Raw genomic sequence first — 22,751 nt, forward strand, 5'->3', positions numbered from 1 at the left:
GGACACAGTCCCTATCCCACAATGGGCTGAGATTCTCAATGCCCATTTTGCAGATGAGGTCACTGAAGCACAGAGAAGTTAAGTGACTTGTCCAAGGTCATACAGCAGACAAGCAACAGAGCTGGGGTTGGAACCCAGGTCCTCCTGATTCTCAGGCCCATGCTCTATCCACTAGACCATGCTACTTCTCATTATCTCTCAGCTGTGAAGGCCACAGGTTCAGCTTCCCCAGGGTAGAGGCCTCAGTGTAAGTAAAATTGTAGGACTGTGGTTGGGAGATGCCTGTGGATAAAACAGCTGCTTAGCAGAGGCAGGTAGGGAGTGGCCAGGATCACCTCAGAGCACAAGGGAGAGTAGCAGGGGGACTCCTCAAAATGGCAGGGCAAGCCAACCAAACTCTGATGCCAGAGTGCTTTGGGCTATTTTCTGCTCTTCTAACACAGTCTTTTCATTTCCTGCAGTCACTGGGTGGTTGTTCAAAGACAGCCTGAGAGTCCAGGACAGGACAAAGCTCCTTGGGTGACCATGGGCAAATCACTTCACTTCAGTTACTACATCTTTAAAATGGGGATTAAGAGCATAAGCCTCATGTGAGACATGTACTAGGATCACCCTGACTAGTTTATATAAAAAAATGGTGGTATTTGTTAAGCGCTTACTATGTGCAAAGCACAGTTCTAAGCGCTGGGGGATATAAGGTGATCAGGTTGTCCCATGTGGGGCTCACAGTTTTAATTCCCATTTTACAGATGAGGTAACTGAGGCACAGAGAAGTTAAGTGATTTGCCCAAAGTCACACAGCTAGGCCAAAGTCATATCTACTCCAGAGCTTAGAACAGTGCCAGGCACATAGTAAGCTCTTAAATATTATTTTAAAAATTAAAAACTCAAGGACTCATCATCTAGGAGTCTACAAGTCAAACCCAGGCTTTCTCCTGACCTCACAGAATCAAACTTTGGCTTCTCCCACTCCCTATCCACTGAATTGAATGCTGGCTCTTCTGCAGTGCTATTTGAAAAAAAAAAGTCCCAGGGAAGTAGGAACTATCACCCTAAACTCCCTGTGAGAGGTGCCAGAGGAAGTTTCTAAACTAAAAGGATCATTTCAACACCTATTGAAGCAGTTAAGAGAAATGCACTTACCTTGTGTCTCTATACTCAGTTGGGCGAGAACAATCTGACACTGGAAGCTTTCCTGTTACTTGGACCTCACCAGAAAGGAAGTCGGTGAGTTTTCCTCTTCTCATCCTGGGGGCACAACACTAGATGAGGGTTATAACTTTAGAGTCATTTCCCATGCTGGTAAATATTCTGGAGTATTTCCATTCTCAGTTATTTCCTGTCCTTTCTACTCAGCCCAGTTGTAGGGAATCATCTTACAAAAGTGGGATCTCAACAGACTTTATAAAACTAGCAACATAGGGCCTGCTGAGAGAAGTAGCCCGATAACCTTAGAACAGCTTTTCAGCAGACAGTTAGAAGGTCTCAGTGCTCACAGTAAAAATGCCAGATTTGCATGGCCTGCAGGACCTAATTGCATTCCTCATGCATGGACACAAAACACCTGGAACACTTTCAACTGCTGAACTAATTTGACTACCACCTGTGCTGTGCAGCTGACTAGAATGCAGTTGATTGTGCTCCATCCAGGAGAGGGCTACCTTGTAGTGGGGGAATTGTGCCCTATTTGCAAAGTGTGCCTTGAAGTCCATGGGGAAGACAGGTATTAACAACACTGAATATTTATTATGTGTCTACAATATGCTTCAGGGCTTTTGAGGGCTTGACTCATTAAAGCGTCAACTGCAGGCACAAAAATGGGTGCTGGATGGAAGAGCCCAAGTTCAGGAGGTTTCTTCACCTTAGGAAATCTAGTTGTTCTGCATCTTTGTGCAGGTTTCTACAAGCTCTTAACCACTGAAGGGCACTGGAGTGTGTGAATTGATAAGCAAGGAGGTTTTAGAGAATGTTTGAGAAAGAAGTAGGGAAGCAGGATGGCCGAGTGGACTAAGCACAGGCCTAGGACTCAGAGGATCTGGATTCTCAGAATAATAATAATAATAATAATAATGTTGGTATTTGTTAAGCACTTACTATGTGCAGAGCAATCCTGACTCCACCACATACTTGCTGTGTGATCTTGGGCAAGTCACTTAACTTCTCTGTGCCTCAGTTCTCTCATCTGAAAAATGGAGATTCAATACCTGTTCTTCCTCCTACTTAGACTGGGAGCCTCATGCAGGATGGGATTGTCTTGTACCTACCACAGTGCTTAGAACATAGTAAGGGCTTAACAAATGCAATTATTATTAGAGGAGATCCAGGGATTTCTGAACTGGTAATGGAAATCAATCCATGCTTCTTCCTTTTCCCACCATCTTTGCTTCCCATATGGAAAAATGCTTGCACTCTGGTCTGGGTCAACTTATCCAGCAGGGAACACAGAAAGGTATCACTAATCTTTATTTTTACCTTCTTTTCTTTATTGGAGCAATGTAGCCTAATGGAAAGGGCATAGGCCTGAGTTCTAACCTTAGCTCTGCTATGTAATTGCTGTGTGTACTTGGGTAAGTCATTTAATTTCTTTGGGATCAGTTACCTCAACTGTAAATGGAAATTTGATACTTGTTCTTCCTCCTGCTTAGATTTTGAGTCCAGTTCAGGACAGGGAATGTGTCTGACCTGATTATCTCTTTCCCAGCATTCAGAAGAGTTTCACACATACCACAATTATTATTACAACTATTATTTATCTCCACTCATGCTGGTTCTCAAGCTGCTTTCTGCCTTGAGACTTAATATTCTGAAAGGAAAATGATGAATTCTCTTAGGCCCATCTCATTAGGCAAGATCTTCATTATTTCTGTTATTATTGTTGATACATTTGCTAAGTACTCACTACATGCCAAAGTCAGTTCCCAGCCCTGGGGTAGATACAAGTTAATCAGTTTGGACACAGACCCCATCCCTCGTGGAGCTTGCAGTTTAAAGAGGAGGGAGACGAGGTATAGAATCCCCACTTTTACAGATGAGGAAACTGAGGCACAGAGAAGTAACTTGCCCAAGGTCACACAGCAGGTAAAGGGCAGACCTAGGTACTCTGGCTCTCAGGTCCTCTGGATCCCAGGGCCATGCTCTTTCCAATAGGCCATGCTGCTCCTCACTGCACCTGGTGCCTGTAGGTCAGCAAGTGAAAGAGGCTGCAGGCACTTGGAGAGCTCTGTGTGGGCACAGGGAGCCTTAGCCCCACTGGAAAGAGGAGATGGTGGCTGCCTTTCTCTCCCCCTCTAGACTGTAAGCTCATTGTGGGCAGGGAATGTGTTTGTTTATTGTACTCTCCTATGCACTTAGTATGTATGGTACTCTGCACACAGTAAGTGTTCATTAAATATGATTGACTGACTGCTGCTGCTATGCAAAAGCCGCCTGGTGTAGTGGATAGAGTACAGGCCTTGGAGACAGAACATCATGGGTTCCACTATTTGTCTGCTGTGTGACCTTGGGCAAGTCTTTTCACTTCTCTGTGCCTCAGTTACCTCAACTGTAAAATGGGGATTCTATGCCTGTTCTCCACGCAGGACAGGAACAGTGTCCAACCTGATTTGCTTGTATCCACCCCAGCGCTTAGTATGATGTGTGGCACATAGTAAGTACCTAACAAATAGCACAATTATTATTATTATTGTAAGAGTGAAAGGCTTCAGTGGGCAGAGGGAGCTCCAGCAGCAAGGGTCAAGGTGGCTGGGAGGTAATTCCTCAGCATGGCCAGGGCCGAGGCCACTACTTGCTGGTGGATTTGGCTTGGGTCCTACTTATAGCTATGAGCCATTTTTCTTCATATTTAAATGTGGATCTCAAGTATCTTGTTCAGGGCACAGATGAGTTTATTTTATCCCCTGATGCTAATAAAACTTGTCAGGGTTTGGGGGAGGGACAAAAGATTGGCCTTCTTTACCTCTGGAGGATGCTGAATGATGGGGTTGGGTTTAGACAACTCTGTTATTTTGTCCTCTCCCAAACACTTAGTACAGTGCTCTGCACACCATAAGAACTCAATAAATACCATTGCTTTATTGATTGAACAAAGCAGGGGAGTGAATGTAATCTTTCTCAAAGGCAAAAAGATAAACTATTCTACTGAGAGGCTTGGCAGCTCAAGTTCTACAGGCTGAGTAAATGACAAGGAATCAATTTGGCCCTAATTTTGATTTATTTGCAATGAGCTAAATCCAGCCAGCTTGATTCATTTAAGCCAATAAAGAACTGAGCAGCAACATGACCTACTGGACAGAGATCAGGACACGGAGCCAAGGGACTCTAGTTTCAATTCTGGCTCTGCCATCCAGGAAAGTCATTTAACTGCTCTATGCCTCAGTTTTCTCATTTGTTAAATGGCTATTAAATTCATTTTCTCCCTCCCCCATTAGACTGAGAGCACCATGTGAGACAGAGACTGTGTCTGATAGGATTATCTTATATTCATTCATTCAATAGTATTTATTGAGCACTTACTATGTGCAGAGCACTGTACTAAGCGCTTGGAATGAACAAGTCGGCAACAGATAGAGACAGTCGCTGCCATTTGACGGGCTTACAGTCTAATCGGGGGAGACAGACAGACAAGAACAATGGCAATAAATAGAGTCAAGGGGAAGAACATCTCGTAAAAACAATGGCAACTAAATAGAATCAAGGTGATGTACATTTCATTAACAAAATAAATAGGGTAATGAAAATATGTACAGTTGAGCAGACGAGTACAGTGCTGAGGGGATGGGAAGGGAGAGGGGGAGGAGCACAAAGTGCTTGGCAAATAGTAAGTAATGATAATAATAATAATAATAGTATTTGTTAGGTACTTACTATGTACCAGGCACTGTGCTAAGTGCTGGGGAAGGTACAAGATAATCAGGTTGGAAACAATCCCTATTCCACATGGAGCCCACAGTCTTAATCCCCATTTTACAGGAAAGGGAACTGAGGCATAGCGAAGTGAGATAACTTATCCAAGGTCATAGATCAGACAAAGTGGCAGAGCCAGAATTAGAACCCAGATCCTTATGACTCCCAAGCCTGCGTTCACTAGACCACGCTGCTACTACCACAAGTATTATGAATAATAACAGGGTGTAAATCTTCTCAAGGAACATCAATGAATCAGGAGATACACTTCCTTGATTCCTCTGGTTCCAGATGTGGTTGATGGCTACATCCCCTCGTATTATGCTCCACCATTACTGTAGAACAATGGGGTCTCAGCAAACCAGAAATAGAAGATGGAGTGATCAGAGCTGTCAAAACCTATTAATATAAATTATAAGGACTAGAAAAATCCTCCCTTGGGAATAATTAGTCCTCTGTGAGGTTGAGACTTATAATGGATGGATGTAGAGAAGAAAGTGATCCTGAGAAGTGACTTCTTACCATTCATGAATAGAGCAGCCGCACATCCCAACAGCTGAGCCAGGAAACAAGACCTGGGCTTGGCTTTCTGGGAATTCTCCGAGTTCATCAAGGCCTGATATTTTTGCCTGAATAATCATGAGCAGAATTAGAGTTTTAATTCACTTCAGCCAATGCTATATGACTTCACTTTCACCAGACTGTGAGCCCTCTGAAGGACAAGAACCATATCTAATTTCCAACTGAATTTTCTTTCCCAGCACTTAGTACCGTGCTCTGCACAGAGTAAGTGCTTAATAAATACAACTACAGAACATTATGAGAGAACATTGTTCCTAGAAGCAGCGTGGCTAAGTGGACAGAGCACAGGTTTGGGAGTCAGGGGTTGTGGGTTCTAATCCCGCCTCTGCCATTTGTCTGCAGTGTGACTTTGGACAAGTCACTTAACTTCTCTGTGCCTCAGTTACCTCATCTGTAAAATGGGGATTAAGACTGTGAGGCCCATGTGGGACAACTTGATTACCTTGCACCTCCCTGAGCACTTAGAACAGTGCTCGGCACATAGTAAGTGCTTAACAAATGCCATCATTATTATTATTAGTTGGGGAAAAGACTAATGCAGCAGAGAAACATGACAGGTGAATGTCAACATGACTACAAGTAGGCTTTGTGGAACAGTATGTCATCATCCTCATTATCATCCTCATCATTATCAACAGTGCTAGATGCTGCAAACAATCGCCTCCCATCAACATTGTACAGGGCTTCTTATAAGAGCACACCCCCAAAATAAGAAAGGACTCATCCATCACCCTGGTATAATTACCAAACCAAGAATGAGATGACATCTCAAGAGGGCCACAAAAAGACAGTTTACTGGTTCATCTCTACACTGGTTTAGATACCAGTGGATCCCAGCCCGCAGAGCCAAGACCAGTGTCCCTTGGGCCCCTATTATGCCTTTCTTGCCAGACCATGGTTCTGTCCTGAAGGTAGATATCCTCACCCCAGCTGTCAGTCTGAGTGGTCCGGGAATTCCTAAGTTGTTTCTGCATATTTTGTTGGGAGTGTCTCCTGGTTGGAAATCTGGGCAGCTCTTGCAAAAGGATACTGGCTGAGTCAGCTAATATGGCCTACAAGGGTTGATTATCTGGGGAATGTTTCCCTGCCTCTTCAGGACTGCCAAAAATAGCTTCCCTGGTGGTGATGGGATGATCTTTTCTTTATTGTAGCTCTGTTGTCCCATGTAACTGCCTGGATTCCATCCTCCTTTTGTGTTTTATTCACTATTTTGTGGCTTCTGGTACCTGCTCTTTTGTTTTACTGTCTGGAACTGCCAGCTCCACTACATTATTCTGTTCCTACCAATATTCCCCATACTGGGAAGCAACATGGTGTAGTAAATAGGGCACGGGCCTGGGAGTCAGAAGGTTGTGGGTTCTAATGCCTGCTCCACCACTTGTCTGTTTTGTGACTTTGGGCAAGTCACTTCACTTCTCAGTCCCTCAGTTCTATAAAATGGGGATTGAGAGTGGGAGCCCTATGTGTCACAGGGACTCTGTCTAACCTGATTTGCTCGTACTCACCACAGCGCTTAGTAGAGTGCCTGGCACATAGTAAACGCTAAACAAGTACCATAATTATTACTATAGTTTGAGTACACCAACATCGGTCATAGGACCCCTCAACCTAGCAATAGTTACTGAGTGCCTACCGAAGTGAAGCAGAGGAAGAATATATCTTTTGTGGAGTCCAAATCCATCAGGCTAAGGTTACTCACAGTCTTGATATCTAAGCATTTTCTAGATGAAAACAAAACATTTACTTTTAGCAGACAATATGAGGGGGAAAAGATCAAAATAGATTTCTCTAAGCCTCTCTTTCTCCTGTTCAACAAGGATGCTTTTCCCCTACAAGCCACAGTAACGAATGTTCCTCCTCTACAATTCTGGGATGGAACTTGACAAAATCCTGATTCATTTGATTTTTTTTTCCTGACCACAGCTGTGGTGATGTAGACACCTGCATCAATCAATCAATCAATGGATTTTATTGAGCTCTGACTGTGTGCAGAGCAGCCAGTCTTATCTATTTTTGAGCACTTATGTGTGAAGACCACTGTACTAAGCACTTGGGAGAATCAATGTGATAACATAGCAGGCATATTCCCTGCACACAGTGAGTTTACAGTCAAGAGGAGCTTACAGTCTAGAGCATCTCCAAGAGCGTCCACACTTTTGCCTGGAAATGCAGGGAGTGTTAATGACACCGTGAGCACTGCATTTAGAAAAAAACAACTGATTACAATAGGCTCCAAACTCTAATGGGGGGAAGTTGAGGCCAAGGGCCAAGCCATTCCTTTATAGGTAGATCTGGAGCCAGAATCCAGCTCACTGTTAATGGATTCAATCTGCCTGGGATAAACCAACCTTATTTCTCCATGGCAATCAATCCCCAAACCACTCCACTTCCTCTCCTCTCATTTCAAGTCTCTAACAAGGAAGGTCTTATCTTGGCTCCCCATTGTCTGATCCCTGCTGCTTTCCTTTTATCTTATCTGACCCTCATAACCTTAAGCATTAGCAAAAGGAAACAGCCATTATCTTTGTCTGATTCTCTTTCTGGGAATAATTCTATACTAGGAGGAGAAATTATTCCATAAACCCCAAGACAAGGAGTGTCCTTGAGTCAGAAGAATAGGAAAGTAGCTGGATTTCCTTCAGTAATACACAATATTTTGAGAATATAGAATTCGTACAAAGCCACCATCTGAGACGGAGCCAGGGGCCAGGCCAGCTGGAATTCCCCAGAACTCTCCTGCTCCAAACCCTATATCGGAAGATTACCCCTTTTCCAGGTTGGCTCCTAGGACTGGGTAAATGGATGAAGTTGCTTAAGCCTAAGGCTACACGGAACACACACCATTTTGAAGTTGCTCTCTCCCAGCTATGTCAAACATGGATTTGGCTCCTGACACACACAACCCGAGGTCTAGGAGTATGAGGGGCATTGAACTATTTGCAGTTGGCTCAGATTCATTCATTCTTTCAATTGTATTTATCTAGGGCTTACTATGTGCAGAGCACTGTACTAAGCACTTGGGAGAATACAATATAAAATAAACTGACACGTTCCCTGCCTACAGTGAGCTTATGCTCTAGAAGGCCAGGAAGGAGTCGCCATGGGTATGAGCTGCAGTCCATAGGGAGCTCAGACTTTTCCACGTAAGCTCCTTATGGGCAGGGAATACGTCTACTAATTCTGTTTTACTTTACTCTCACAAGTGCCTAATACAGTGTTCTGTACATAGTAAATGCTTTATAAATACAATTGATTGATTGGTATCTTCTCTCCCAGCAACCCACATCTGCTTACAAAATGGGGTAAACAAACCCATGTGCCAGAATAATGGAGAACCTATGGTCTGCAATAGTACCTGGTATATTATTGAATTATTTATGATGGGCAACAAGACTACTTAGTGTTCAGAGCTGTAAGTGAAGGTGAATGTGGTGGTTTCTTCAGAAAGAGGTGAATGGAGTCATACAGGAAATTTAAGATTTGAAGTTGGACTGTAGACTATGGAATAACCAAATGGCTAGGTGTCACTGTAAATCCACTAATAATATTAACTGTGGTATTTGTTAAGCACTTAGCATGTGCCAAGCATTGTACTAAGCTTGGGGTAGTTACAAGATGATCAGGTCCCACATGGAGCTCACAGTCTAAGTAGGAGAGAGAACAGGTATTGAATCCCCATTTTGCATATGAAGAAACTGAGGCACCGAGAAGTTAAGTGATTTCACCATGGTCACACAACAGGTCACTTCAGAGCTCTTCTCTTTCGGTTAGGTCACACTGCTTCCCTATCCATTATCCATTTTACTTTTATTATACAAAGCTAAATTCCTGTTCCCTTCCCTTGCATGAATTATTTCTGTCTTTATCATATTAATCCTTTTAATAGCTTGTGGAAGGAAATGTATTAACAATTTATCATCTATTCTAGTTTCTAGACATATTCCATTTAAACTTTTTACTATTTTTTCCCCTTTTTGTCTGTTTTATACAACCAGGCCTGAAGGCTTGATGTTGGTTCTGTCACAATTTCTGTGGGGCATCATGGTTGCCACTTAGCTATATTGTACCTCAGTTTCTCGACCATTAAAAATAACTGTCACCTCCATACTTCATTAAGTTATTAGGAAGAAGCAGCATCGTCTAGTGGGTAGAGCACAGAACTTGGTGTCAGAAGGACCTAGGTTCTAATTCCAGCTCTACTGCTTGCCTGTTGTGTGACCTTGGGCAAGTCGCTTAACTTCTCTGTGCCTCTGTTCCCTCATCTGTAAAATGAGGACATGGACTGTGTTCAACTTGGTTGACTTGAATCTACCCCACTGCTTAGTACAGTGCCTGGCACATAGTACATAAAATAAAGGCATTTCATGCATGGGTTGAGGTTTTTTAAGCATTCCCAAACTAAGCCTTCTTTTCCCCTTCTACCTCTGCCTTCTGTGTCACCCTGACTTGCTCCCTTCATTAATCTCCCCCTCCCAGACCCACAGCTCTTATGTACATATCTGTAATTTATTTATTTGTATTGGTGTCTGTCTCTGCCTTGTGACTTCGAGCTCATTGTGTGCAGGGAATGTGTCTGTTGTTAAATTGTACTCCCCTAAGCACTTAGTACTGTGTTCAGCACACAGTAAGCGCTCAGTAAATATGATTGAATGAGTTGAATGAATGAATAATTTAATCAATCAATCAGTGGTATTTATCAAGCATTAACTGTGTGCAGAGCACTGTACTAAGCACTTGAGAGAGGACAACAGAGTTGGTAGGCACATTCCTTGCCCACAACGTGCTTACATAAGCCCAACTCTTTTATATTGCACTCTCCCAAGCACTCAGTACAGTGCTTTGCACACAGTAAGCGCTCAATAACTGTGATTGATTGATTGACTGAAATGTAGATCCTGAAAATATAGGCCCAAAGGCAGGTGGTGACCTGCTTTAGTGGACTCTCCTTTGCCTAACCAAGGATGCTGAAGGCAGTCATACTGAGGCTTGTTTAAGAATGGAGGAGAAATGTGTGTTGAGCATTTATTCATTTTACCGACATCCCATAAAAACCATGTAAATATTCTTATATTCCTCTATTGCCCCATCTCTAATATATTGCAATATCTGTCTCCCCCCTGTAGCCTATAAGTTCCTTGTGGACAGGGATCGTAACCACTGACTTTGTTGTATTTTCCCAACTGCTTAGTACAGAGCTCTGCCTACAGTAAAAACTCAATAATGGTATTTGTTAAGCTCTTACTATGTGCCAAGCACTGTTTTAAGCAATGGGCACTGTTCTAAATTCTGGAATGATGGTATTTGTTAAACGTTTACTATGTGCCAACCACTTTTCTAAGCATTGGGGTAAATACAGTTTGTCCCACATGGGGCTCACAGTCTTAATCCCAATTGGACACATGAGGTAATTGAGACACAGAGAAATTAAATGGCTTGCCCAAAGTCACACAGCTGACAAATGGCGGATCTGGGATTAGAACCCATGACCTCTGGCTCCCAACCCATGCTCTTTTCACTAAGCCACATAAGCCATTGATTGATTGATGGATTGATTGATTCAGTTATGAACTGTAGTTTGGCATAATCCCCTTTGTCCCTAGGTACTTTAATAGAATAGAGAATGGTTCTAATTATAGAATTATTCATTCAATTGTATTTAGTATTTATTGAGTGCTTACTGAGTGCTTACTAAGCGCTTGGAAAGTAAAATTCAGCAACAAATAGAGACAATCCCTACCCAACAACAGAATCACAGTCTAGAAGTGGGGAGACAGACAATTAGTGATGTCAACTCAAGTATCTGTATTTGGAAGTATTCTCCCATTTGAATGAATGATTTTAATTATTTCCTAAAATTCATTTATTCTTCTGTCCTGAGGAAAATGGTTTCAAATCTCTCTGAGTTTGGGTCCTGGGTGTGAGTCAGCCGCTTGGAACCAAACGGCTGAATCACTTGGGTGGGGATGTGGGTGTACTGATTCAAGGGAATGTGACTTTGAGACTTTGTGTTGTTCCTTTTTCCATTCCAATCTAGGCTGCCAGACACTTGGATGACTCTCCATGTGGCATAAAGACCTGTAAGTAAATCGTCAAGTTTCCTTTGATTCCCTGAGTAGTTTACAGTGGTTTATCAAAAAAAAAAGTGTTGCTTGTTCCTTTACTGTTACCATGTATTTAACCCAGTGTTTAGCAAAATGCTTGGTACATAGTAAGCAGTTCATAAATGCCATTACTGCAACTTTAAGGGGATTGGTAATACTAGACTGGTTGGTCAAACTTCTGGTTTGAATGGGTTCTAAGAACAGTGTTCCTGAATACTGCAAGAGTATCAGGGTTGAAAATGGCAGATGTGGAGGGGCGATGTGGTAATGATCCGGTATAATTCAGTCAAAAGAACCCCAACACTTTGAGCCCTGAAATGGTTTGAATGGCTACTTGAATGGCATCAATCATGTCATTTATTGAATGTTTATGATGTGCACAGCTCTATTCTAAGCAAATGGAAGAGTACAGTGGAGTAATAATAATATTAGTGAGTATTTATTAAGCACTTACCATGTGCCAGGCAATGTACTAAGCGCTGGGGTGGATACAAGCAAATCAGGTGGGACACAGTCCATGTCCCACATAGGGCTCATAATCTCAATCCCTATTTTACAGATTAGGTAACCGAGGCACAGAGAAGTGAAGTGACTTGCCAAGACCACACAGCAGACAAGTGGTGGAGTCAAATTAGAACCCAGGTCCTTCTGACTCCCAAACGCAGGCTCATTCCAATAGGCCACACTGCTTCCTATTGAAGGCTGCTCTTGAGGAATTTACAGGACAGATTTTGAATGATAAGAAACTCTCAGTGCAGACACGCAGCTTGACCAACATCCTCTGCGTCAGATTGTGGCTCCAGAGAGAGATATTCAGTTTATAGTTGCTGGCTCTTGTTTCCAGCAGGCATAATTTTTTTTAATCTCAATTGAAAATTGTCTGTGTCCTGTTTTTAACATTTTCATCAGAAAACATATGTACAAACAGAAAGAAAAAATGGGCATTCTAACATTCAGAGCTCATTTATACTAGCAAAGTAGTACTCTTGTAATTGAATAAAAAAACCAACTCTCAAGTATCTGGTGTTTCAGGCTAAAATCCTTTTAGGGAGCCTGAATTATCTAAATAATTGGCTCCATTTTCCACTTATTTTTCAAACACCGGCCTGGATTTGGGGTTTAATTGAGAAGCAGCATGGCTTAGAGGATAGTGAATGGGCTTGGGAGTCAGAAGGTCATGGATTCAAATCACTGCTCTACCACTTATCTGCTGTATGACCTTGAGCAAATTACTTCTCTGTGACTCAGTTACCTCATCTGTAAAATGGGGATTAAGATATCCAACCCAGTTACCTTGTATCTACCTACCCCAGCACTTAGAACAGTGCTTGGCACATAGCAAGTGCTTAACAAATACTATAATTATTTATCAATTATTATTATTACTTTACCAACAGCATAAAAGCCCCATGATTAGTGAGGCAGTAAGTAGCTTCTTTGCTCGTGTGTATCTCTTGGTGTAATGGTAAAAGTATGGGCCTGGGAATTAGAAGGTCATGGGTTCTAACCCTGGCTTTGCCACATGTCTGCTGTGTGAGCTTGGGCAAGTCACTTCACTTCTCTGTGTCTCATTACCTCATCCGTAAAATGAGGCTTGAGACTGTGAGCACCATGTGGGGCAGAGACTACGTCTAACCTCAACAAATTGCTCAACAAATACCATGATTATTATTATTATGTGATTGATGCCTGGTGAGGGAGGAGGTTTAAGAAGCAAGAACTGCTGAAATACACTAATTTTCCATCATCACATTGTTTTACAATTGACAGGGATCCACTAGACTTAAAGTAAAAGTGTTTAACTCCTCCATTAGAGTGTAATCTCTTAGTGTGTAGGGAATGTGTCACTTGCTTGTTTTGTATTTCCGAATCAATCAGTCAAGCACATTTATTGAGCACTTAATGTGTGCAGAGCACTGTTCTAAATGCTTGGGAGAGTACAATATAATAGAGTTATTAGTCATGTCCCCTGTTCATAAGGAGCATACAGTCCAGAACTTAGAATAGTGCCCAGTGCTTGTAACTGTGACCAGTGCTTAGAACAGTGCTTGGCACATTGTAAGCACTTAACAAATACCATCATTATTATTATTATTAATGTAGTGAATTGCTCCCAGTAGGCATCCAATAAATGCTATATTACTACTATTATTACTACAGGAAAAAGTTCACCATTACAAGAGTTTATACATTTCCCCAAAGTATTTAATATTAATAATTGTGGTATTTCTTAAGCATTTTCTATGTGCCAGGTTCTGCACTGGGGTGAATACAAGAAAATCAGGTTGGACACAGTCCCTGTTCCACATGGGGCTCGCAGTCTAAATCCTCACTTTCCAGATGAGATAACTAAGTCACAGAGAAGTGAAGTGATTTGCCCAAGGTCACATAGGAGACATGTGGCAGAGCCAGTATTAAAATCTAGGACCTTCTGACTCCCAGGTCCACTATGCCATACTGTGCTTGCTCAATCTACCCAAGAATAATTGCATGATGAACTCTACCACCACAACTTTTATTTCATCTCATTGGAAAGATGGTTTTTTATCTCTAGGGCACATTGAGATCATTACTTCAAGTTTTAACCTGAATTTTGCTTATTCAGCTATTTGCATTAATCTTTTCTCTTTTATGAATGGACGCTTGCTTCTACCACTAGTCTTATCAAAGACAAACTATAACATAATACGAAAAATTCAATCTATTTGGGCCTGAAGTCAGAGCTACAGCTATTTTGCCAATGAGTGAACAATTTCTTCAAACTTCTGAATTATAGAATAATGTTCTAGTTCAGGAAATCTGATATGCATTCTCGAAAGCTCACATAAAATGCTAAATCAAAGCCAGTTCTACAGGGTCCTTCATTTTTCTTTTTAAAACAAGATATGGATATAGCTTCAAAGACCAAAGGGGATGACTGGATCAAAGAAGATATCTGAGGGTAATTTACTTTGCCGTTTGCAGGTTTTTGTTCATTCTCTTTGTGAACTATAATCTGCCACTGAGTTTGCTTTGAGATTTCCAGATGTGACGGCTGACTTATTCAGGAGCCATTTGGATTCTTTACAGCAGCAGTGTAAAAATGAACACATCTTGTTCATGAAATTGTAGGTCGTCAACTACAGAGAGATGCCTCAAAGAATCTGTGAACAGAAAAAAAATATTCGCCAGGGAGTTTGACCCAAGAGTCACCCCGAAAGAAGGATTTGTTTATTGTGCCTTTTCTTTTGATGTAGTCAGTGGATGCCTTTCGTGGATGCATTTCACCTGACATGCCAGAAGCAGTTTCCCTGATTTGTGTCTTCAACCTTCAGAATTCTAGAAAACACTCAAGACGTTGACATTCGACTAGAGGGTTTAATTAGTCTGTAATTGTGTACTCGGTTGGTTGCTGCTGCAAATTTGTTTCTATTTCTGAACTGAGGGTTCTTTCTGGCCCAAATGGTAGGTGCTTCTCTAAAGAACACTTGGCCACCAGAGCTTTTCAGCTAGTTGGTATCTCGAGCTTGGGTAGGCCAATCTGTCCCCAGCACCCTAGGAACTGTTCTTCCTCATCTGTCAGAGCTGCTGCTAACCTTTCATGTTCCAAAGAAAAGCATACCTAGGAACTATCATCAGTTTTGCAGAACTGCGCTGAATTGCTGGGAGGAGACTTGACCATTTTGGAAACTCCTAGCAACCGCACAGTGTTCTCTCAAAAGAAATTCATTTGAAATTCTTTTATGCTCAGCATGGAAAACCGTTTATGTCAAGAGCTTTGAAGCATATCCATTTTATACCCGAGGCCATCTGTGCGATGGACTTTGCTTTCATCCTTCCTTTTAATACCATTTAACATAATTATCATATAAAGGAAAGGGGGTCATTTGGCACCCTTAAAATTTCAGCAATTATGGATCTACATCTATTGAGAAATAATCAAGGCAACTCTGTCAGTTGGTATTCAGGGACCATGCTAACATAGATGAGCCTTTCAAAGGAGCCTTGGGCTACCCTGGCTCTTATGGGTGATTTAAAGTTTAGAGATGAATATTAGGCCTGTCAATATGACGGGGAGACGGTCTTTGAGATAACTAGAGTTATGCATATATATATTTAAGTTCTTTTTTTGGTCTTTTTCTTTTCTTCTCTATTAGATTGTAAGTTCCTTGGGGGCAGAAAATGTCCCTCTGAATTAAACTGAACCTGAGTCTAATATGGTTAGACACATATTCAAGCACCACTGGTGATGAAGTTTTCCTATGGATGTGTGTGTGTGTGTGTATGTTTGTGTATGTGGCTGAAGAGACGAATGTGGGTGCATTTGATTCCCTCCATATAATGCACGCAGGATGATTGTCCTTCACTGTGCTATTGTGCCTTTGGTTTGGGTGAGGACAGCAATTTTAAGGACACCTCTGCTAGACCTCTTCCACATTTGGGGAGAACAGCATATATTTAAATGTGGCTGCTCTCATGCCCAAGTGCTGCCTCTTTGACAACTAGGTGACTAATATCCCAGACCACCTATTTCTCATGTTTGTTTATGGTAGGGGGCATCCATCATCAGCAGGACATGTGTGGAGCTGATCTTCCAGTAGTGGTGGTAGGCTACACTAAGCCACTCACTTTTTCTGTATCTCTCTCTCTCTCTGTTTCGCCAATTGCCAGCCCCCTTTACCAACATCCCACCTCGTGAGATTGAGTTGGCTGTGGTAACTCAGTCTAAAATCATAGAATACAACAGCTCTGTGGGCCCAATTCAGCAGTAAGCACTGCTAAGATCATGTCAAGTTGGTATACCACTGCTGAGTGAGACGCTCATAGAATTCTTCACTGAGAGCTGGGTGGTGCTGATCAGAAGGGCTATGACACAGAACTTGTTGACAGTATGAATGACAGAAAAACCTCTGGAGTATGAATAATAATAATAATAATAATGTTCGTATTTATTAAGCGCTTACTATGTGCAGAGCACTGTTCTAAGCGCTGGGGTAGACACAGGGGAATCAGGTTGTTCCACGTGGAGCTCACAGTCTTAATCCCCATTTTACAGATGAGGTAACTGAGGCACAGAGAAGTGAAGTGACTTGCCCACAGTCACACAGTTGACAAGTGGCAGAGCTGGGCTTCAAACTCATCACACACACACACACACACACACACACACACACACACACACACACCCCCATGCTTACTTTTCACTACCCTGGCTGGAAGACTAGGTGGGAGTACCTACAGAGGAATGAAATAATAGTAATAATATTTTTAAGCTCTTACTATGTGTCAAGCACCATTCTAAGCTCTGGGGTTAGAGCTTATACAGATTATTACAAGATAATCATGTTGGACATATTCCCTGCCCTACATGGGGCTCACAGTCTAAAAAGGAGGGAAAAAAGAATTGAATCCCCATTTTACAAGTGAAGAAACTAAGGCACAGAGGTTGTGACTTGCTCAAGGTCACAGAGTAGACAAGTGTTAAAGGCAGGACTAGAACTCAGATCCTCTGACTCCCATGCGTATGCTCTTTCCACTAGTCCATAGTGAAGAGCTACTGAGCATGTAGAATACAGTGTTCTGCACTCTGTGGATATTTGTAGGTGTGCTGCTGGACACAGGAACCACAGGAACACTAGGAATAGGCGCCTGGCACTTAAACCAAATGCCTAGTAATTTCAAGAAAAATACTGTTTTACAGCTGGGTCACAACCAATCAGTATGCTCAAAAAAGATGTTGTTTTCCTCCTAGGAGGAAAGCTTGAAAGGAAATTTAAGGGGAGGAAATGGAGAAACCTTCATGACCCAGAGTGCAAAGGAGTTGGTAGCCTACATTTCCCCAAACCCTATTCTGTCTTGAATTGAGAGCTCCACCCTCCTCTGAATGGAGTTCAGTTTTCCTAAGGGATTTTACAAGGATAAGGCTCATCTGGGAGCTGCTTCTCTGCTCCTGGCTACCTCATCTGTTTCGGGACTCTGCTGGAAGTTTCCATTAGGTGAGGTTTTTCTCTCAGGTAAATGGAGTGAGGGTGATCTATCTTGCATTTATTTAGTTTAAACTTTTCCACCACCAGCCCCCATCTGGTGGCATCAAGTGCTTGGTGAGTAGCTTTTGAAATCTGACAATTCTTAAAACTTCATTGGATTTCCATTTTCATTTGAATCTTTCAAGCTACATTCTTTCCAAATGTAATGTTGATTAAATAATGACTTTTGCCATTATTTGTCTGCTTGGGGAACTTAGTTCATCCATGGTGAGTGGGGCTTTTTTAGAGTTAGAAAATAGATCTTGGCTAAATTCTCTGAACCCTCCTTTTCATCTCGAGTGTGCTCAGCATAGGAGGGGGCCTTACTAATTATCATTTTAATCCTTGATCATCGTAAAACACACACAGGCAGTCCCACCAAGCATATGCTTTTGAGCCTAATAGATACACTATTTGTATTAGTGATAGCCCAATCATTTCACTTGTTTTTGTAGCCTGGTGGACAAATTCCAGATAAGCAGTGTGGCTTAGTAGATAGAGCACGGGCCTTGGAGTCAGAGGTCAAGGTTTCTAATTTTGGCTCTGCCACTGTCTGTGGTGTGACCTTGGGTAAGTCACTTCACTTCTCTGGACCTCAGTTCCCTCATCTGTAAAATGGGGATTAAGACTGTGAGACCCATGTCTGACAGGGACCTTCCAATCTGACTTGGTTGTATCCACCCCAGCACTTAGTACAGTACCTGACACATAGTAAGCACTAAATAAATTCCATTATTACCATTATTATTATTATTTGATTATTAAGTTTGTTGAACTCCCCTAATGAGAGTCTCCTATATTAGAGGGGAAATTCCCAAATATTAACAATGCATTTTTAAATTCCTTGTGGGTAGGGAATATGTCTACCAACTTTGTTATATTGTACTCTGCCCAGCACTTAGCACAGTGCTCTGAACACTGTTAATGCTCAATAAATACAATTGGTTAATTGGCCATTACAGCACTTTTCAACAAAGCTCACTGGGCCTTAAAATAGGTATGTCTAACATTCCTATGGCTGGCTAGTTCTTTAGCAATATCTTAGTACTTGTAGTACTGCACTATAAAAAGCCTAATAAATAATTAATAACCTAACATGTTTTTAAATAGAATCAAAGGAAATAAAATGAATTAAAATAGTTCTTTTCACCAGTTCCTGGCAGATTCAAAATTAGTAGGCAGGGCTTCTAACAGGATATTGAGAGTGGCTCGGTATTAGGGCACAGTGTTAAAGGAAGAAAATGTGAGACACAAAGGGGAAACAGAGGGGACACACACACACACACACACACACACACACAGAGTTATAGAGAAGCATTGTGGTCTAATAGATAGATCACAGGCCTGGGAGTCAGAAGCAATCCTGGCTCTGCGACTTGTCTGCTATGTGACCTTGGGCAAGTCACTTAACTTCTCTGTGCCTCAGTTCCCTCATGCATAAAGTGAGGATTAAGACTGTGAGCCCTGTGTGGGACAGGGACTGTGTTCAACCCGATTATCTTGTATCTACCCCAGTTCCTAGAGCAGTGCCTGGCACATAGTAAGCACTTAACCAATACTGTGGTTATTAGTTTTATTATTATCATCATCATCAATGGTATTTATTGATGATGTGTATCTATTATATATTTGTATATATAACATATATAATGCACATATGTATGTATATGTATCTCCACACACCCCATTACACATATACAGTGAAGGGAGGCATAGTGAACACAGCACTGTCTGTCTTTGTCTCTGTTTCATGATAATGACATGCCTTGGGGTAGCCCATAGTTTAAATAGATGAGCAGTTGGGAAAGATCTGCTTTTAGCCCCAAAATGGAAGGTGAATCAGTGAGCCATTAGTATTTACGAACAGCATAATAAAACTCATCAGAAATACTCAATGGAATTAGGTCCTTCTCAAAAGAGATTTTAAGTGATGAGATTTTAATAATATCACAGTGAAGTCTGACAGATCAGGGCTGCAGCAGTAGATAATGTAAGAGTCACAATACTTGATTACACTCTCTAACGAAGGTGGATGAGAGTTATATACTGATTGCCTCCAACAGGCTTCTGAATAACTTAATTCAGGAACTGATTTTCCAAATGCATGGGATTTTTATGAGATAAGCGATGGTACAGCAAAAGCCTGAACTGAAGCATTCAGGCTAAAGGAAAATGAAGAATGAGCTGAAAGAAAAGTATATATCATCATGAGTAGAGCTCAGTTAGGACTAGGTTAAAGCCCAGCTCCCACGGGGCAATGCCTTAGGTCTTTATAATCCTAGGAGAGTCATCAAACAGTTCTTTGGGGAGTTTCGGCAGCTGTGATTAAGAAGGCCCCAGAACCATTACACCATAGAGAAACACCATGAAGAAGCAGTGTGGCATAATGGACACAGCATGGGTCTGGGAGTCAGAAGGACCTGGGTTCTAATCCTATCTCTGCTATATGTCTGCTGTGTGACCCTGGACAAGCCATTTAACTTCTCTGTGCTGCAGTTACCGCATCTGTAAAATGGGGAGTGTGAGCCTTATGTGGGGCAGGGACAGTGTCCTGATTAACCTGTCTCTACCCCAGGGCTTAGAAAAGTACTTGGCACAAAGTAAGCACTTAAGAAGTACCATAAATATTATTATTATAGAGCTTCTGCTCTTTAAAAACTACTTTACAATTTCCCCTATTATTTATTTTAATGTCTATCACCCCCTGCCAACCATTAGCTCTTTTTGGGCAGGGAACATGTCTACCAATTCTGTTCATTTCCATTTTCCCAACTGCTTAGTACAGTGCTCGGACTTCAATAGTCACTCAGTAAATGCCATTAATTAATTAATTGCTCTTCTACTTCTCCTTCCTTTCATCTTCTCTCTACTCCCCACCCACCACTCTCAGGGCTTCTAGGCCACCAAAAAACACAGCCACTGTGTGAGGGGCCAGTTTTCCCATATTCAACCTTCCCCAGCAAAAATTAAACAAAAATTAAAATTGATCCTATGCCTAGAAGCGCAAACACAATCAGTCCCTCAAGGGAAACTCCATGTCTCTATGCAGGATTCCTCATGACTATATTCAAAGTACTTGGAAATCCCCTAACCTACCCTAACCATCAGTAGAGAAGGAAATTCCCAGTCTCTTTCATTGGTCGCAGAGGAGCAATGGGAAGTTGCTGAGCAGGTAGCGGCCCTGACTGGTGAGGCTCCAGCTCCGAATTGCATCGTTTTCACTTCAGGTGGGTCACAAAGGTTTGGGGAGGGTTTCCTGATATTTCTAGAAGTCTGAACTGCTCAGAAAACATTGAAACAATGGAGATGAGTCAAAAAACCAGAAACTGGTCATTGCTTGCCAGTTCTTTCTTTTATTTTCAATTCCAAATGAGGGGAAGCAGAACTGGGTTTAGGTAGGGAGAAATGGATAGCCCTCAGGCCTGCCAATTTAAAGGATCAGAAAGCCCTGTTACCCTCAACCCTCCCTTTCCCACCCCCACCTTCCACTGTGAACAGCAGAGTCCTCAAAAGCAGAGATCCTGAGTATGAAGCCAGATTTTTATTCCTGGGCAAGGGGTGGTGGCTTCAAGAAAGAAACTCCTCTTATAAATCTGTTCCTTCGCCTCTCAATACTACACTGGCCCAGGTATTTATGGACTATCTGTTCCTCCCAAAACTGTGTGTGAATTAGGCAATATTGCTAGATATATATTTTTTATGTCTTTTGTTAAAGTTCTTACCATGAGCAAGGCACCATACTAAGTGCTGCAGTGACTACAAGCTATTCAGGTTGGACATAGTACCTGTCCCACATGGGGCTCACAGATTTAATTCCCATTTTACAGATGAGGTAACTGAGGCACAGAAAAGTGAAGAGACTTGTGCAACATGACATAGGAGATAAGTGGCGGAGCTGGGATTAGAACCCAGGTCTCCAGACCCACTCTCTATCCATTAGGCCACGCTGCTTCTCTACGTGTATATATCTAGAAACACTCCACCACCTTTCTTTCCAACTTCATGGGGCCTTGTATCCCTCAGAAGCACTCTGATTTTCAGGTTTGGAGACCAGGGCTTCCCCTTCAGGAGGACTGTGAGTTTCTTGTTGGAAAGAAAAGACAGGGTTAAGTCCTGGACATTCTGAAAGCCCTTTTCTGCCCGATGGCATTATGCTATTTTAAGCCTGAAGAGAAAGCAATACTGGAGCTGCTGCTTGTTAGACACGCGTGCCTATAATAGGACAGAATTTTGACAGTATATCTTATTTAATTGATATCAGGTTTCACTGCAGAATTTTAAAATTTTAATGTGGTTATATATCTATCTTTTCTTAATGGTATGTGGTAACCGTTTACTATGTGTTGGGCACTGTACTAAGCACTGAGATAGATACAAGCTATATGGGTTGGATACATTTAAATACTTACTATGTGCTAGACACTGTACTAAGTGCTGGGGAAGAATACAAGCAAATTGGTTTGGACACAGCCCCTGAGCCACCTTGGGCTCACAGTTATAATCCCCATTTTACATACACCTCATGGGGCTCACAGTCTTAATTCCAATTTTACAGATGAGATAATTGAGGCCCGGAAAAGTTAAGTGACTTGCCTAAGTGACTAACTTATAATAATAATAATTATTATGGCACTTAAGGGAAGCAGCGTGGCTCAGTGGAAAGAGCCCAGGCTTGGGAGTCAGAGATCATGGGTCCGAATCCCGGCTCTGCCACTTGTCAGCTGTGTGACTGTGGGCAAGTCACTTAACTTTTCTGGGCCTGTTCCCTCATCTGTAAAATGGGGATTAAGACTGTGAGCCTCACATCGGACAACCTGATTACCCTGTATCTACCCCAGTGCTTAGAACAATGCTCTGCACATAGTAAGCGCTTAACAAATACCAACATTATTATTAAGTGCTTTCTATGTGCCTGGAACTGTACTAAGCACTGGGGTAGATACAAGCAAATCAGGTTGGACACAGTCCTTGTCCTATAATAATAATAATGTTGGCATTTGTTAAGCACTTTCTATGTGCAAAGCACTGTTCTAAGCACTGGGGAGGATAGAAGGTGATCAGGTTGTCCCATATGGGGCTCACAGTCTTCATCCCCATTTTTCAGATGAGGTAACTGAGGCACAGAGAAGTCAAGTGACTTGTCCAAAGTCACACAGCTGAC

General features: G+C 42.0%; 1 protein-coding gene across 1 annotated transcript in view; it reads left to right on the forward strand.

The window, feature by feature from the left end:
- Positions 1-1,169: 1,169 nt before the first annotated feature.
- The window catches only part of LOC103171375 (dendrocyte expressed seven transmembrane protein), a 36,868-nt gene continuing 15,286 nt past the window's right edge, over positions 1,170-22,751 (forward strand). The window contains exons 1-2 of the mRNA XM_029062368.1: positions 1,170-1,227; positions 11,519-11,561. Coding sequence (XP_028918201.1) covers positions 11,545-11,561 — 17 coding nt within the window. The 5' untranslated portion in view covers positions 1,170-1,227; positions 11,519-11,544. The remainder of the gene's footprint in view (positions 1,228-11,518; positions 11,562-22,751) is intronic.

This window comes from Ornithorhynchus anatinus, chromosome 4 (genome assembly GCF_004115215.2).
Source record: "Ornithorhynchus anatinus isolate Pmale09 chromosome 4, mOrnAna1.pri.v4, whole genome shotgun sequence".
Taxonomy (NCBI): domain Eukaryota; kingdom Metazoa; phylum Chordata; class Mammalia; order Monotremata; family Ornithorhynchidae; genus Ornithorhynchus; species Ornithorhynchus anatinus.